The sequence below is a fragment of the Ailuropoda melanoleuca genome, chromosome 6 (assembly GCF_002007445.2).
Source record: "Ailuropoda melanoleuca isolate Jingjing chromosome 6, ASM200744v2, whole genome shotgun sequence".
Lineage (NCBI taxonomy): Eukaryota > Metazoa > Chordata > Mammalia > Carnivora > Ursidae > Ailuropoda > Ailuropoda melanoleuca.
In genome coordinates, this window is record NC_048223.1 from 76860518 (window position 1) to 76879729 (window position 19212).

At 36.4% G+C, this 19212-nt stretch overlaps 1 protein-coding gene across 3 annotated transcripts in view; it reads right to left on the reverse strand.

The window, feature by feature from the left end:
• CFAP70 (cilia and flagella associated protein 70) overlaps positions 1 to 19212 on the reverse strand; it is an 89743-nt gene that overhangs the window by 13788 nt on the left and 56743 nt on the right. For all 3 annotated transcript variants that reach the window (XM_034662685.1, XM_002920403.4, XM_034662684.1), the window contains exons 17-25: positions 17824 to 17949; positions 10919 to 11052; positions 10686 to 10801; positions 10261 to 10488; positions 6935 to 7093; positions 6262 to 6383; positions 4624 to 4776; positions 3937 to 4098; positions 1773 to 1862 (exon numbers count right to left, since the gene is read on the reverse strand). In XM_034662685.1, the coding sequence (XP_034518576.1) occupies positions 1773 to 1862; positions 3937 to 4098; positions 4624 to 4776; positions 6262 to 6383; positions 6935 to 7093; positions 10261 to 10488; positions 10686 to 10801; positions 10919 to 11052; positions 17824 to 17949 (1290 nt within the window). The remainder of the gene's footprint in view (positions 1 to 1772; positions 1863 to 3936; positions 4099 to 4623; positions 4777 to 6261; positions 6384 to 6934; positions 7094 to 10260; positions 10489 to 10685; positions 10802 to 10918; positions 11053 to 17823; positions 17950 to 19212) is intronic.

Below are 19212 nucleotides of genomic sequence, written 5' to 3' on the forward strand. Positions count from 1 at the left end.
GGCAAATTGACACTATAATTTAAAGACTTTTAAAATTGTCTCCATTCTTTAAGGAGGTATCCTAAGGAAATAAAAAGAATTAGGCACAGAGATTTATGTCCAAGAATTTTATCTCAGCTTCATCTATAATAGTATAATTGTAGAAACTAACAACATGCCCAATAATGAGTGATTGGTCAAATAAATTATGATATATCCACACATAGGTATAGTATGACTAAAACATTAATGGGGAACAGGGATTACTAGGACATTTTAGTGGTAGGGCTTAACTAAAGATTTTGTTTTGTTTTAGTTTCTATCTCAATGAAAATATTGTTTATACTACTCAAAACAAATAGAAGCATGACTTACGTTGAATAGTCTGTATAGCTAGTATCTTGTACTTTTTTTTTTTAAGATTTTATTTATTTGACAGAGATAGAGACAGCGAGAGAGGGAACACAAGCGGGGGGGGGTGGGAGAGGAAGAAGCAGGCTCCCAGCAGAGCAGGGAGCCCAATGCGGGGCTTGATCCCAGGACCCTGGGATCATGACCTGAGCAGAAGGTAGACGCTTAATGACTGAGACACCCAGGCGCCCCTAGTATCTTGTACTTTTGACGGTGCTGTCAGTTTTCTAACAGCTATAAATGTTTTATATTCTTTTTGGGAACAGAGGAGCACATAGTTTATATATAAATGACCATATGTCCCAATTGGCCTGGAACAGTCCCTGTGTCCCAGTATAATTATTAATAGCACCCCTTCCATTCTCTGAAGTGTCCTGGGTAGTATGAAATATTACACGGTCACTTCATTTACACAGCCAAACCAGGGAACACAATGAAGTCATCAGAAATCATGTTTTAGATTATTTGGTGATGCAAGAAGATATCAATGCTATACTGCTTAAGTAGAAAAAAGATTAAAAAGCAGTAAACATATTATTTACAGTTTTATACATTAAATTTGCTTTCATATATGTATGAAAAAGACTGGAGGAAAATGCATTCAAATGTTAACAGTGATTATCACTGAGTGGTTGGACTATGGATCCTTTTATATTTTCTATCTTCCAAATTTTCTATGATGAACATATATCACCTTTATGGTTAAAAAAAAACAGCAATAAGGGAAAGGAAGGAGACAGGGAATACAGGCAACTCATTCGGTTGTTACCACTGTTGTTTAATAAGAAGCAGGAAAGAATGGGGAAAGAACTGATTGAGAAGGAAAGGTTAAAAATGTAAATTTAAAAAAAGACAAAATTAAGAGACTAAGGTATTAGGAGAAAATGAGAGGGTTAGCATCAAGAATACATTGAAGAAACCAGACATGAACAACACATTGCATGCCTCTTTCAAAGACTGGAAGAAAGGAGGAAATTGTGGCTAGGAGCTTTTAGGGATGGGGAGCAAAAGATCTCCTAGAAGCTATAGCAGCTCCTCCTGAAAACAGAAGGGCCACAGAGCTTAATAAGTATCAATCAATTTCTTTAATTGAGTAGATTCTTCATTTATCGTATCACTTTTTCCTTACAGATAACATCATAAAATTATGAGCTTCTGTACCAAATAACATGTACCAAATAACATAGCTTCCTGGTTCACGTTTTTGAGAGATTTTTAATAATGTTTTATTTTTTCTAGTACAGATTGACTATTTAGTTTACTGAACACCTTTGAAAAGTAACTTTTCCCACCATCATTATAAACTCTCAGGATGCTTGGAAGACCAAGGAATCAAGGTCAGCTGTATTCACAGGCCTAGTCTCAAGCCTTTATCCTCTTACCCGATAACAGGCTATTCCCAGTCCCAGCCAGGTAAGGCATGAAGGCGATCTCTTACAGGCTTGCAGGTAGGTTTTCTTTGCCTTTTCGTACTGTAGAAAGAAAGCACCACTAAGCTATTGTTCTTCTGGAAGTTTCAAATGCTATATTGCTAGGATAGTCATGGGGTTCTGTAGTTGTACTCAAGACCAATCTAAGTTAAATGAGCCCTTTTTTTTTTTTAAGACATAAGTTTTTTTTAGAGCAGTTTTAGGTTCACAGCAAAATTGAGAGGAAAGCACAGCAATTTCCCATATACCCCTTGCTGCCACACATGCATAGCCTCTCCTATTATTGACATCCCCCATCAGAGTGGTACCTCTGTTACAACTGATGAAACTACATTGATACATCATCATCACCTGAAGTCCATGGTCACATTTGGTATTGTACATTCTATAGGTTTGGACAAATGTATAATGACATGTATCCATTATTAGAGTATTTTCACTGCCCTAAAAATCCTCTGTGCTCCATCTGTTCATCACTTCCCTTCCCCAACCTCTTGAAACCACTGATCTCTTTACTGTCTCCATAGTTATGTCTTTCCCAGAATGTCATACAGTTGGAATCATACAGTATGTAGCCTTCTCGGATTGGCTACTTTCACTTAGCAGTATGTTTTTAAGCTTCCTTTATGTTTCTTCATGATTTGCTAGTTTATCTCTTTTTAGTGCTGAGCAATACAGGAAACGTTTAGAAAAACTCAAAAAACAAACTTCCAAAAGAATTAGACCACTTCTTACCGTTTATCTCCACTATGAGAGATTAACTATAGGTAAGCCTCAACAAATAGCCTAAGAATTGCTTGCCTAGTGAAATTGCTTGCCGAGTGACTACTTAAGTCAGAAGCTTGGTTCAGATGCAGCTTGCAATGATGTCAGAAAGAAAACTTATTTTCTTCACTGTAGTGGATAGTGATTTTTCTCTCTTAAGCCTATATGGGCCTTCATACTTAAATTATAAGGCATTGCAACTTCTTGTCGCTGCTGTTGTTTCGTTTTAGAAAGATTTTATTTATTTATTTGTCAGAGAGAGAGAGAGAGAAGGCACAAGCACGGGGAGTAGCAGGCAGAGGGAGGGGAGTGGCAGGCAGAGGGAGTGGGAGAAGCAGGCTCCCTGCTGAGCAAGGAGTCTGATGTGGGACTCGATTCCAGGACACTGGGATCATGACCTGAGCCAAAGGCAGACACTTAACTGACTGAGCCACCCAGGCATCCCTTTATTTTAAATAGAAAGATAATTGGGTGTTCTGGGGGTAGAAATGGAATGAAGTCAAAACAAAAGCATGAAGTCAAAAGGCAGAATGTTGGTAATTGTTAATATGGGATGGGTCTATGTTGGTTCCTTTCTACTATTCTGTCTACTTTGTATGTATTTGGGTTTTTTGTTTTTGTTTTTTGTTTTTTAAGTAGGCTCCACACCCAGCATGGAGCCCAGTGCAGGGGTTGAACTCACAACCCTGAGATCAAGACCTGAGCTGAGATGGAGAATTAGATGCTTAACCAACTGAGCCACCCAGGTGCCCCATACTTTGTATGTATTTGAAATTTTCCATAACAGAAATTTTCTTTTAGAAAATTTTTACGAGGTCTTGAGGTGATTCCTAAAATTTTCTTTTAGAAAGTTTTTAGAAAGTCTTGGGGTGATTCCTAAAATTTGGAGAGTAATTGCTAAAGAGTCAGGTTAGAGTTCCCTGTGGAACAGGGTTAGCCTCAACTGAATTAAATATAAACCTTTATGTTGAGGACGAAGTTTGAAGAAGTTCTTTTGACATTTTCCATTAGTTAAGTCAAGCTAAGAATGTTTCTACTACTGCTAATAAAAGAAAGTTAGTTTAAACATTAACTACTCAGTAACATTTATTGAGTTCTACATAACTTTTTAGTATCGTAATGGTTAAAACCACAGACTCCAATATTAGACTGCCTGGGTTTGAATCCTGCTTCTATTAATTACTAGTTTATCTAATGTTGGTCAAATCACTTTACCTTTGGATATTAAAATACCAAAATCATAATACTGTGTTGGGTCCACACAGATGGATGTTAATGTTTGAACTATAGTCAGGTCCCAGACCATGACCTGATTTATTTACATGGTTACTCTCCATCCTCTGTGCCTCACCTCTTTCTCTTCCAGATAGATGTGCCCCAGTCGCAGGAAGATGAAGTGCATCTCACAAGCATCCACTACAAAACTAACGGTTCGCTCATAGCACGCCTTGGCCTCAGCATGATTTCCACTTAGAAAATAGAGATGGCCCTTCACGCCCCAGACATCAGGGTTCTGAGAAAGTAAAGAACAAGTAGCATTTGGGATGAAGTGGTATTTAAAAGTACATTAGTGATTTTTGTTTAACATTTAAAATTAGGCTAAGTCCTTTTTCTTTTTCTAATAGCGCTCAATTAGAAAAAGGGCCATTCAGTTGCACGTGGGAGTTATTTTTCTAGGTCTGCTCCCTCATTTCTTTCTTGCATTTTTCAAAACTATTTTGTCTTTGGGGCAAATATTAAGAAAAACATTCAGACATAACCAAGAGAATGTTCACAATGAGAAAACAGAAGAAGTCCAGAAAACTTGAAATAGATCAATTATCTGCTAAAGAGCTATCCTTATCCTTTTCTCTGCCCTTTGCAAAACTCATAACTGCTTGAGAAAAACAAATGGAAGGAAATAGATGAGTTTACTGAGGGTTGATGACCTCTGCCTCTGTAACCAGAAATCTACCTGTGATATGGCATCACCACCTTTAAGAAAGCCTGCTTGCCCCTCGTCCAAACTTACTCAAGAGGTTCTAGCAAAAGTTATTACCAGGTAGTCCATCTGGGCTGCAAGTTGAAGGTATTCCTCTGCCTTGGGAAAGTCCTTCTTGAGAAGGTGTGTCTGGGCCAGCACCAAGTAATACTCGCAGCTGGGGCCTCCTTGAGGGCATAACAGCTCATGAGCAAGCACTCTTTGCACATACTGTGAGGAAAAACCGGATTATAAGGAATATATAAGTAGCTGCATTGTGTCAGTTCCATAGCTCTTGCAGGTGAATATTATGTCCCCGATAATAACGAATAAGAAACGTATTTAGAATGAAATGATTATCCACTTCAAAAGGTGCATTATAAAGATTCAGCACATCATTGTTCCATTACCAGCTATTCACCTAGTCACCAAATGTAGACATTTCCAAGTGAAAAATCTGCAGTACTGCACTGTTCTGGTCTTGCTGGTCAGTGTACTAGATGAGTTTTTGCCTGTATTTGTTATGCAGCAGACAAAAGCACTTCATCAACCACCCCACTGACACCTGAGGTAACATTGTCAGGCAGCTGTAATTATTGAGGAAACTTAGTGAGGCAAAACCTCCCTTTCTAAAATTCTAGACTCGGGATCTTAGAAACATAAATTGTCTGTTTCTGACAAACTCTCATCCATGTCTGCCAGTTTTATACTTTGGGCTATTCTTTGCTTTTAATGCTATATAAGGCTTGCAAATTTAACAAAGTCAGATGTACTTGCTAAGCAGAGGGGGAAGCCCTGCTTTTCTTCTCCCTCCATTCCCATCTTAGCTTATACTATAGAAACTCCCATTAACATTTATACCTTCTTAGAAAAATAGTGGGAGGAAGTTATGGAGCTGTTCCCTCTACCTACATTTCTGGCTCTTTGCATGGGGAGGCGGGGATAGTGACTTATTTAATCTGGGAGACAGAAAGCCTGTTTCTCTATTGGGAAATGTTAATGTGTTCAAAGTTCCTGTTTACTGTGGCCCACTCCCAGCCAGGTCATAATTCTTGCCCTTTTTTGAGCCTGCCCACCCTGAAGTGGAACATGCACTCTGCAGGATGAGGGCCAACTCTCCTGGTTCCTGGATCTTGCTCCCCCTCCTACTGCTTGCTTCATGGATATATTTCTTGTTTTCCATGTGGGAGGTAGACCTCATAGGATACTCTTCTTCTCTGGCAGGAGGGAAAATTCTCCAGTAGTTCTACCTGTGACTGTATGAGCAAGTCAAATCTGAGGCTAGTCGCATCTCCAGCCCAGTTACACAAATAAAAAAATTTAATATTTTTATTCCCCCACATAGCACCATGTATCTGTTTTTTAACTGTTTACAACCTAGAAAGGAAGAAAGGTGTGATTAGGCTCCTGTGAACCCTCAACACTCAATAATACGAATTCTGATAATAAAGTGACATCCGGCTACGTAAGCCTTTAGAGTCCGATTTTGCTCTGCTGGTATTCTGAGGGAGCAGATTTGCAGTGAGGTGTTCTGATGCTCTCTGTAAAGAGTGGTTCACATTTGGATATTCACACCATTAGGCCTACAGTGTGTTCTCAAAAGTATATTTGATTTCTGCATCACATATATTAAAGCTTGGAAAGATACCACTATGGATTGAATAAATAGTTCACTAAAATCTTTCCATCTATTTGCCCTTTTCCAAACATCCTGACCTGAACAGCATTGACTTTCATCAAGAAACGTATGGTCTCCATGAAGATGGTGGCAGGAGTTTGGGAAACACCATGAGGGCTAGGATGCAGAACAGTTGATGAATCTTGACATTTTGATGTTTCTGAAAATATTATATTAAAATAATAGATGATTAGATGTAAAGGGGAAAAAATGTCAGAAGCTCAGACAGTGAGCTACATTACTACAAATGAGCAAGGAGAGTATTCTAATCTAATATATAAGAGAGGTTATAATCTGAAAAGCAGTAGATTCCTTTATAGTAGCGGTCCTCAACAGTTCTCAAGGTTAGTCTACTGGTGGTTCCAAATGCAAGTTTCAACCAAATGAAATGCTTTTTAAAAGTATTCAGATCTTCCTGAATGTGAAACACAACCTGTAGATATTCTAAAAATGAAGAATCATTGTTAGAAAATCGTAAGTCTGTAGTTAGCCACTTCTCTGAGCTAAATATAAATCCTCGTTTATGGAAAGGGTTGCACTACTGAGTTCGGATTATCAGAGCCTAGCTTCATATGAAGGAACTTAGGCAATATGACAAACTAATCAACTTCAAGTAAGTTAAGATCGCCATTTTGGTAATCATAAGAGTTTTCATCCTTGTCTAGTTTGTTTATGCCCTTCTTTCAAGTGGAAATTTTTATTCCTAAGTACCTTTTTTCACTGGTATCTCCTTGAGAAGTATGTTGTCTGGTTTTTGGCTGGCAGTTGGATCCTGAGATTGTGTGGATAACATGTGTTCTCGTGAGTCAGACTGTAGTTTGGAGGATTCTTCAAGAAAGTCATCTAGAATGGATGATGGAGCTCCTGGTCCTAAACAGATTAAACTTTAATGAAGAAAAAAAAACTTGCTACATTGGATATTAAAAGGTTATTACAGGAGATAAAATATAATTATTTTCAAAGCATAAGAAACATATTTCCTAAATATTACACGGACAGACTTGTTTTGTAGACTTTTTATATATTTTTTAAAGATTTTATTTTTAAGTAATCTCTACACCCAATATGGGGCTCTAACTTATGACTCTGAGATCAAGAGTCACAGCTGCAGTGACTGAATTCATATTTCTGAATAATTTAAAGAGTACAAGCTAAACTGGTAAAATAATTAAGATAAAATTCTTTGAAAACTAGGAATAGAAGGGATTTTCCTTAATTCTATAAAAGTTTTTTAAAAAGCTTATAGCTTATTTTAATTGACAAAATTTTTTTTAAAGATTTTATTTATTTATTTGACAGAGATAGAGACAGCTGGCGAGAGAGGGAACACAAGCAGGGGGAGTGGGAGAGGAAGAAGCAGGCTCATAGCAGAGGAGCCCAATGTGGGGCTCGATCCCATAACGCTGGGGTCACACCCTGAGCCAAAGGCAGATGCTTAACTGCTGTGCCACCCAGGTGCCCCCTAATTGACAAATTTTAAATTCATTCCCATTAAGATAGGAAAGAAGACACAGTTGACCACTGCAACTAATATATAACATACTATTTGAGATAGTAATAAGACATGAGTTGTATGAGGATTGGGAGGGAAAAGGTAACCCAATCATTATTGTTATTGGCAAAAGATATGATAATCATGTTCTAGAAAAAAACAATAGAACTAATAACCTATTAAAATAAATAAAAGTCCAACAAGATTGTCATATATAAATTCAATCTACAAAACAATAGTACACACCAAAATCTAAAATGTCAAAATCAGTAGCACACACTAAAAAATGCCAGCAATAACCAATGAGAATATGTAATTAAAATAAGATATTTTATGGTAGCAATGGTATCTATAAGGTTTTTATGAATTACTTAAACAGAGCCTCATTGGAAAAAGTGTTAAAACTTTGATAAAGGACACAGAAGATGATCTGAGGATATGGAAAGGCCTTCCACAAACTTGGATAGAATGGTTTAATAACATAAAGATGTTAATTATCCCTAAAATAATTTATAAGTTCAGTAGGGTCCAAATAAAAATTTCAACTTATGTACTTGATAAACACTATAAAATCTATATAGGTAAATAAAGGTCCGTGAATAGGTAAGTCTGGTATGAAAAGGCAAGTAAATGGGAGAACCTGATATACCAGATGTTAAGGCATACTACAACACCACAGCAATAAAAAGAATACAATATTGTTTTAAGATCAGACAGTAAGATAGAATAAAAAGCTTAGAGACATATACCTTAAATCAAAACAGAAAAGACAGTTGTTTTATAGATAGTTTTAAGAAAATTAGATTCCTACACGGAGAAAAATAAAACTGGATGCCACTTAGCATCACTTTCAAGAATGGAATCCAAATAAATTTAAACATAAAATTAATATTATCAAGTTAGAAAAAATATGACTTGAGGTAAGAAGAACTATTAAAACAAAACTTCAAAGACATAAAACTACAAAGGATATAGGAGAGTTGAACATATCATCAACTAATCCAACCTAACTAAAATTCTACAGAACACTCAACAGCAGCAGAATACACATTCTTTTCAAGTGAATATGGAACATTTATCAAGATAGATCACATGATGGACCACAGAACAAGTCAAAATAAATTTAAAAGGATTCAAATCATACAAAGTGTGTTTTCTAGCCACGGGGAAATTAAATTAGATAAAAAACAAAGATATCTGGAAAAATCCCCATATATTTAGAAAATTAAAAGCATATAAAATTAAGTCAGGAAACAACAGATGTTGACAAGGATGCAGAGAAAGGGGAACCCTCTACTTGATTCTACAAGTTCTAGAAAATGTTGGAAATTTTTCTAGAATTCTAAAATTTTAGACATGCAAACTCATTGATGGTGACAGAAAGATGCTTGGTGGTTGCTTGGAGAAGGGAGCCAGAGAAAGAGATTCAAATGGGCACAAGGAGAGTTTGGGAGATTTTGGATATGTTTGTTAACTTGATTGTGGTGATGTTTTCATGGGTGTGTTCATATGTCAAACATATCAAATTGTATGTGTTAAACTTGTGGAGTTTATGAAATGTCAATTATACTTCAAACTGTTAAAAATACATGCACACAAAATAACAATATATAATAACATATGAACAAAATAACATATGCAAGAAACACATAAACAAACACATATTAAACACATTAGAATGACTGATTTCCTAAAATGGTGGAAAGGAAAATGGCAATGAAGAACAGGGAAAAAAGGGAGTGTGTGTGTGTGTGTGTGTGTGTGTGTGTGTGTGTGTGTGTGTTTGTAAATAAATAAATAAGCTTAAGAAACACAAGAGAGGGGCGCCTGGGTGGCTCAGTCGTTAAGCGTCTGCCTTCGGCTCAGGGCGTAGTCCCGGTGTTCTGGGATTGAGCCCCACATCAGGCTCCTCTGCTGGGAACCTGCTTCTTCCTCTCCCACTCCCCCTGCTTGTGTTCCCTCTCTCGCTGGCTGTCTCTCTCTCTGTCAAATAAATAAATAAAATCTTAAAAAAAAAAAGAAAGAAAGAAAGAAAGAAACACAAGAGAAATGGGGCCGCCTGGGTGGTGCAGTCAGTTAAGCATCGGACTGTTGATTTCAGTGGAGGTCATGATCTCAGGGTCCTGAGATCAAGCCCCACATTCAGCTCCGTGCTCACTGTGGAGTCTACTTGAGATTCTCTCTCCTTTTCTCTCTGCCCCTCCCATTTGTGCTCTCTCTCTAAAATAAATAAATAAATCTTAGAAAAAAAAAAGAATCACAAGAGAGGGGTTGAGAGTGTTGGAAAAGAAAGTGAGGGGAAAATGAAAGAAATTTAGTCTGCTACAATGATACCCCTCTTTGGGAACACAGAAACAGTAAATTCTCTAAGATTCAAAAACCTGAATAGCAACAGTAAAAGCTTCAGACTTTCAATCATATGAATGAGGAATTATTTAGAAGGAGTCCTTCCTGGTATCCCTGGGACAACTCAAAACTCCATCTACTGACTCATTTGACCATTATTTACTACCTACTATGTGCCAGGTCCTATTCATAAGGCTACCTGCTGGGGCTTCCACCTTAATTGCTGTTGCAGAAGAAACATTAGTCATTCCCCAAGGGCCTAAACTGGATTCTTCTACTTTTCGTCCTTCTTCAATGTACTCAACAGTACCAATGTTCCTCTGCTTTGTTACTTGTGCCTGAAACATTCGTGTCTGAAGTTGTTTGAAGGCTTCATGAAATGCCATTTCCATTCGAATATCATTGTTTTGAATTTCATAGTACAAACCTGAAGAAAGAAAGATGCTGAAATAAATGTGACTGGTTTTCCACATCATAAACTGAAGAACTGCAACATTTCACTTCTACTTGCCATATTTTTACCGATGTTTAAGAACTATATGATGAACCATTAAAGAATGTAAAGAGAAAGGGAGAATCTTATAATGGAAGAAAACACATTCATATCACAGGACAATACCATACCAAGTAAAGTCCAGGCTACAACATTAGTTGGTTCCAAGCAAGTAGCATCCTCAAAGAAAATTTCTGCCTGCTCATAGTTCTCCATCAGGACAGCCAGGACACCACACAGCAACAAGCTGGGAAGAGACCAACAACACGATTAACAACATGGTGCCATGTCACAGTTATGGAACCAAGGCAATTTCATATAGAAGCTTATCTGCTCCTACTCATTCTTCATCTCCCAAGCATACCTCTGGATATGATTCTGGTTGAGGGAAAGGGCTTTCCGAAAACACTCCTGTGCTTTGATGTTGTCCTCAATTAGGAGGCAGAAGGCACCATAGTCCAGCCAGTGTTCCAGGTTCTGGGGCTCACGGACCAACCTCTATCACATGAAGTATCAGGAGGACCCAGGTTATTGTAACATTATGTCATATTTCTTAAATGCACATAACACTGTAAATACTATAAGTTGTATGAAAGGAGAAACTGTCATATTTTTATTTATCACTGAATTCTGAATGTCTAGCACAGACACTTTTCTGGCTCATAGTATGTGGTGAATAATACTTATTGGAATAATTTTATTTTTATTTTTTTTAAAGATTTTATTTATTTATTTGACAGAGATAGAGATAGCCAGCGAGAGAGGGAACACAAGCAGGGGGAGTGGGAGAAGAAGAAGCAGGCTTCCAGCAGAGGAGCCCAATGTGGGGCTCGATCCCATAATGCCGGGATCACGCCCTGAGCCGAAGGCAAACGCCCAACCGCTGTGCCACCCAGGCGCCCCTGGAATAATTTTAAAATTAAATCGTCAAGTCATTACTTCTTAGTGTCAATGTTATGGTCACCATAAGCTCCTTTAATTACTTGGAAACCTAGATTGATTTTATAGTTCATTTTAAAGATTCACATATAGTAATTTCTATCATGGTCTTTAGATGGCAAATATAAGTTTAAGTACAAATATGTAAAAAAAGCATCTCATAATGAGTGAAAACTACAAAACATTGCTGAAAGAAATTAAAGATGACATAAACAAATAGAAACACATCTCATGTCCATGGATTGAAAGACTTAATATTATTAAAATGTCAATACTGCCCAAAGCAATTTACAGATTCAATACAATCTCTATCAAAATCCAGTATTTTTTGCACCAATAGGAAAAAACATCCTAGAATTTATGGATTCTCAATGGACCCTGAATAGCCAAAATAATCTTGAAAAAGAACAAACCTGGGGGATTCATACTTTCTAGTTTCAAAACTTAAAAAGTTATGGGGCGCCTGGGTGGCACAGCGGTTAAGCGCCTGCCTTCGGCTCAGGGCGTGATCCCGGCGTTATGGGATCGAGCCCCACGTCAGGCTCCTCTGCTATGAGCCTGCTTCTTCCTCTCCCACTCCCCCTGCTTGTGTTCCCTCTCTCGCTGGCTGTCTCTGTCTCTGTCAAATAAATAATAAAAAAAATCTTAAAAAAAAAAAAAAAAAAAAAACTTAAAAAGTTATAGTAATCTTTGTGGTACCAGTATCAAGACAAATATATAGAACAATGGAATAGAATAGAGAGCCCAGAAATAAACCCTCACATATATGGTTAAATGATCTTTTACAAAGAGGCCAAGACATTCAATATGTAAGGACAGTCTTCAGCAAATGGTGCCAGGAAAACTGGATATCCACATCTGCATGTAAAAGAATGAAGCTGGACTCTTACTTAATGCCATATACAAAAAATAACTCAAAATGGATCAAAGCCCTAAATGTAAGATCTAAAACTATAACATTTTGAGAAGAAAACACAGTGTAGTAGCTTCATGATTCTGGATATGGCAATGATTTCTTGGATATGATACTAAAGGCACAGTTAAAAGAAAAAAAAGACAAACTGGACTTCATCAAAAACCTTTAAAAAACTTTTGTACATCAAGAGACACTATCAACAGAATAAAGAGGTAACTCACAGACTGGGAGAAAATATTTGCAAATCATATACCTGTCTCTGGTAAGGGGTTTATATTCAGAATATGTAAAGAACTACTAAAACTCAACAACAAAAAATTAAACAACCTGACTAAAAAATGGGCAAAGGACTTAAATAGACATTTTTCTGAAGATCTACAAGTGGTCAAAATGCATGGGAAAAGATGCTCAACATTACTAATCATCAGGGAATCAAACTGCAGTGAAATACCACCTCACACTCATCAGGAGAGCCACCGTCAACAAAGCAGAAAATAACAATTGTTGAGGATGTGTAGAAATCAGAACTCTGGTAAACAGTAGGACTGTAAAGTGAGGCAGTCACTTTGTAAAATGTGTGGTGGTTCCTCAAAATTTAAAAATAGAATTGGTACAGAAACCCACTTCTGTATATATACCCACAATAATTGAAAGCAGAGTTTCAAAGACAGATTTGTACATCCATGTTCATTGAAGCATTATTCATAACAGTTAGAAAGCACAAGCAACCCAAGTGCCCACTGACAGATGAATGGATAAGCAAAATGTGGTCTATACATACAGTGGAATATTATTCAGCCTTAAAAAGGAAGAAAATGCTGACACATGTTACAACATGGATGAACCTTGAGGACATATGCAAAGTGAAATAAGCCAGTCACAAAAGGACATAACGTATTTATATAGACTGATGTTTTAAAATTGTTGTAGTCTAAATATTCCTCTATCAGTTAATTTAGAATTTGGAACATATTTTCTTATTTAAAAAGTATAAATGTGCAAATATGTTCAAAATCACCAATCATTAGAAAAATGCAAAATAAAATTACAGTGAGATACCCCTTCACACCCATTAGAATGGTTATAATTTTAAAAAGATGTATAATAATAATAAGTGAGAATATGAAAAAAAATGAAACTGTCATTTATTGCTGGTGGGAATGTAAAATAGTATAACCTTTTGGAAAACAGTTTGGCATTTCCTCAAAAAGTTAAGCATAGAATTACCATATAACCCAGCACTTCCACTCCTAAGTATACACGCAAGAGAACTAAAAACACAGGTCCATACAAAACTTAAACACTTTATATATGAATGTTCATAACAGCATTATCCATAATAGGCAAAAAGTGGAAATCAGTCAAATACCCACACCTAATGAACAAATAAACAAAATGTGCTATATCTACACAATGGAATGTTATTAAGCCATAAAAAGGAATAAAATACTAATACATGCTATGGCATGAGTGACTTTTAGAAACATTATGCTAAGTGAAAGAAGGTAGTCACAAAAGACCACATATTGTATGATTCCAATATACATGTATGTTATACATTTATGCTGTATGTTAACATGCAGTGTTATATTCATTTTAGGTGCACAATATAATAATTCAACAATTCTATACCAGTACTCAGTAATCATCATGATCAAGTGTACTCTCCATCTGCTTTATCTATTTCACCCATCTCCCCACCCCCCTCCCTTCTGGCAACCACCAGTTTGTCCTCTTTATTTAAGAGCTTTTTCCCCCCCCTTTTTTTTCTTTGTTCTTCTGTTTTGTTTCCTAAATTCCACACATGAGTGAAATCATATGGACTTGTCTTTCTCTGTCTGACTTATTTCATTTAGCATTATACCCTTTAGGTCCATCCATATTGTTGCAAATGGCAAGAGCTCGTTCTTTTCTATGGCTAAATATGTATATACCACATTTTCTTTACTCAGCTACCGGTGTACACTTGGGTTGCTTTATAACTTGGCTATTATAAATAATGTTGCAATAAACATAGAGATGTATATATCTTTTCAGATTAGTGTTTTCATTTTCTTTGTGATATGTATGATTGCATTTATATAAACTGTCTACAACAGGCAAACCTATATATAAAATAAATTAATGGTTGCCTCGGGCTAGCAGTAAAGAGGAATAAGAAGTGATTGCTAATGGGTACAAGGTTTCTTTTTGGGGTAGTGCAAATGCTCTAAAATTAGATTATAGTATTACTATGAACCTAAAACTGCTCTTTAAAAAGTCTATCAAAAATTAGGGGCACTGGCTGGCTCAGTTGAGGAGCATGCGATTCTTGATCTTGGGGTCATGAGTTCAAGCCCCATGTTGGGTATAGAGACTATTAAAAATTTTTGTAAGGGTGCCTGGGTGGTTCAGTCATTTAAGTGTCTGCCTTAGCTTGGTCATGATTCCAGGGTCCTGGGACTGAGCCCTGACAGGGTCCCCACTCAGCAGGGAGCCTGCTTCACCCTCTGCCCATCCCCCCCTGCTCATGCTCACTCTCTCTCTCTCTCTCTCTCTCAAATGAGCAAATAAAATATTTTAAAAACTTTTTTTGGTAAAAATTAGATTGTGGTGATGGTTACACAATTCTATAAGTAAACTAAATACCACTGAACACTTTATTTTTTTATTGACATAGAGTTGACATACAATATTGTATTTGTTTCAGATGTACAACATAATAATTTGACAATTATACGGATCACAAAATCACAAAACTACTCATCAAGTGTAGTTACCATCTGTCACCATACAAAATTATTATATATTCCCTAGGCTATACTTCTCATATTTATTTATCTTGTAATTTATTTATTTTATAACTGTAAGTTTGTACCTCTTCATCCCCTTCACCTATTTTGCCCATTCCTCCACCCGCACACAACTCAACACCAAAAAACCAAATAATACGATTTAAAATGGACAGAGAGGGGTGCCTGAGTGGTTCAGTTGGTTAAACATCTGCCTTCTGCTCGGGTCATTATCCCAGAGTCCTAAGATCTGCAGAGCAGAGAGCCTGCTTCTCCCTCTCCCTCTGTCCCCCTCCCCCTGCTTGTACTCTCTCTCTCTCTCACTCTTTCTCGCTCTCTCTCTCAAATAAATAAAATAAAATATTTAAAATCAATGGACAGAGGACCTGAATATACATTTTTCGAAAAAAGACATACAGGTGTCCAGCAGACACATGAATATATACTCAACATCACTAATTATCAGGGGAAAGTAAATCAAAACCACAATGAGATACCACTTCACACCAGTCATAATGGCTAGTATCAAAAAGATGAGAAATAACAAGTGTTGGTGAGGATGTAGAGAAAAAGGAACCCTTATCCACTGTTGGTGGGAATGTATTAAATTGGTTCAGTTGCTATGGAAAACAGTATGGAGTTTCCTCAGAAAATTAAAAATAGAAATACCATACAACCCAGTAATTCCACTTCTGGGCATTTACTCAAAGAAAACCAAAACAGTTATTTGAAAAGATATGCACCACCATGTTTATTGAAACATCATTTACAATAGCCAAGATACAGAAGCAACCTAAGTATCCACTGATAGATGAAGGATATAAAGAAAGTGTGGTATACATATGCAATAGAATATTATTCAACCATAAAAAGAATGATATCTTGCCATTTACAACAACATGGATGGACCTGAAGGTAATACACTAAGTGAAATAAGTCAGACAGAAACAGATGAATACCATATGACTCCATTTATATGTGGAAACTAAAAAACAAAACAAATAAACAACAACAACAACAAAACCAACCCAGAAATGGACTTATAAATATAGAAAACTGGTAGTTGCCAGAGGGAGGAGTGGAAGGATGGGCAAAATAGGTGAAGGGGATTAAGACGTACAAACTGCCAGTTTTAAAATAAATAAGTCCCAGGATTGAGAAGTATAGCACAGGGAATATAGTCAATAATATTGTAATAACTTGTATGGTGACAGATACTAAGTATGTTTATTGTGGCAAGCATTTCATAATGCATATAATTGTCAAATCACTATGTTGTACACATGAAACTAATACAATATGATATTGTATTCAACTAAACTTTAATTAAAATAGAATGTCGTATAAATGACATACAGTATGTAACCTTTTGACAGTGGCTTCTTTCACTCACTATAATGCCTTTGAGATTCATCCAAGTTGTATTAGTAGCTCATTTCTTTTCTTACTAAATAGTATTTCATTATATAGATAAACCATAGCTTGTTCATTTATTCACTCTTTAAAGAACATTTGAGTTGTTTCTGGTTTGAGCAATTATGAATAAAGTTGCTATAAGAATTCATGTATATAAGATTATATTTCTTTAAGGTAAATACCCAGGAAGGTCATATGGTAAATGTGTAAGGAACTGCCAAACTATTTTCCAAAGTTCCTTTATCATTCATTTCCTCCAACAAAGTATGAGGGTTCCAGTTGCTTTGTATCCTCACCAGCACCTCATATTGTCATCATTTTTCATTTTAGTTATTCTAATAAATTGTAGTGGCACCTTATTGTGGTTTGAATTTGCATTCCCTAATGGCTAATGATGTTGAACATCTTTTCATGTTCTTATTTATCATATTTATGTCCTCTTTAATGAAATACCTGTTCAAATTTTTCACCCATTTTTATTTAGTTGTTTTTCTATTGTTGAATTTTGGGAGTTCTTAACATTCTGGATACAAATATTTTGTCAGATATACGCTTTGCAGATATTTTTTCCTAGTCTCTACCTTTTCTTTTCTTTCTGTTAATAGTATTTTACAGAGCACACATTTTTAATTTTGATGAAGTTCCATTTATCCTATTTTTCTTTTATGGATCATGCTTTTGTGTCATGTCCAAGAACTCTTTACTTAAACTCCAGATCATGAAGACTTTCTTCTTTGTTTTCTTCTAAAATTTTTATAGTTTTATGTTTTACATTTAGAACCATGGTTCATTTTAGGTTGATTTTTTTTTTTTAAGGAGGTTCCACACCCAGCCTGGAGCCCAGCATGGGTTGAATTCACAACCCTGAGATCAAGACCTGATCAAGATCAACAGTTGGATGCTCAACCAACTGAGCCCCAGGTGTCCCTTAAGTTGATTTTTTATACGTTTGAGATTTAGGTCAAAGTTCATTTTTTTGCATATGGATGACCAATGGTTCTAATACCATTTTTTTTGAAGACTCTTTTCTCTATTCAATTTCCATTACACCTCTGTCAAAAATATAATGGCCTTATTTGTGTGGACCTATTTTTAGACTCTATTTTATTGATTTATGTGTCTATCCTTTCATCAGTCCTGTTGGGTCTCAAATAATTAAAAACTATTCATTATACCCATATTATACAAATAACAGTAACAACTACCATTGCGAAGACATCTAATTACCTCTTCATAATACACTGCTGCCATTTCAAAGTTCTCATTGACTTCCGCTTCAAATGCAAAGAGTCGAAGCTGTTCATTGCTTGTATAAATGGTTGAAACAGCGCCTTGGAAATCATCTGGCATGGTCTTGTCAACATCACGATGTGAAACAAAACAAAGCAATTACAAGTAGAAAGTCTTATAAGAATAAACTAGATGTGAGACCCCAGTTATGAGGTTGAAAATGATACTGGGATTTCTTACAGTCTTGCCAATATAGTAAGAGAGAAGAATAAACCAAAAGAGAAATATCAAGGGTGAAAGAGAAGCTCAGGTGTCTGAATACCAACAACCTAAGCTCACAGAAGTGAGTAAAAATTAATTTGGGCAGAACTGTTCTTCTCAACCCTCAGGGCAGTCAAAATCCCTAAGTAAGCCTCCTTTGATCTCAAATAGCTTCCTACATTTTATCTAGTGTACAGGACAAATATTATCATTCTTAGGTGCCATGACATGCAAAAGGTTGGCAAGCACTAGCTAGTCTTCAAACATCAAAACAAACAAACCAGGAGATTAAGGGTAAAGCTTTGAAATTTGCTTCTGTACTTTTAGTGAGATATATAAGCATGTCCCACAAAGGAAACATTTTAGAAATAGCCAGAAAGGTAGGAGAAAACCCAAAAAATATTATACACTATATACCCATCCAGGAAAGCAGGTTTGGAATAATAAGTTATCTCCTGGATCGGAAGCTAGTGCCAAGGAAGACCTCCCAACATTCTTTAATTAGAAGTAAAAATATTATCAGTGACATTTACAAGTAGAGTTGCTAAGGGATGTAGAGAGTAAAACTAAATTTGAGTTGGGTCAAAGAGAGCTCCTGATCATGAATTAATGCCTCTGCTCTTTGTTATTTTTAATTTTGATGGTCTTGACCTCCAAATCCCTCCAGCAACACACTTCGTTGTCCAAACCAAAACTACACTACCTCTAACATCCCACTCCCAGAATCTACATTACAAGCCTTCAGTCTTTTTGTCACTTAATTCCCTGAAAACTGGTCTCTGACTTCATTTCCTTCATTTCCAATGTGCCTATCTTTCCCAGTGGGTAAGCCTGGACCTCATGACCATCCACTCATACTACTCTCTCACCAGCACACTCAGGTCCCAGGTATCCTTGTCCTTTTCCTGCACTTGGTCTGAAGACTCCCAAATTAAAACAATCCTACTATCTGACTTCTTCATTCTTAGACAAGAGCTGCTAACAGGTCCTGAGGAAAACTGCATACACAAAGAAATACCTGAGCTGCCACAGATTCTTTGGCATTCAGCCTTAGCTGAAGGCCTTTCATATTCTCCACAACCTATGTAGTTGCCCTTGTTCAACAAGATATTCCATAATGCTATG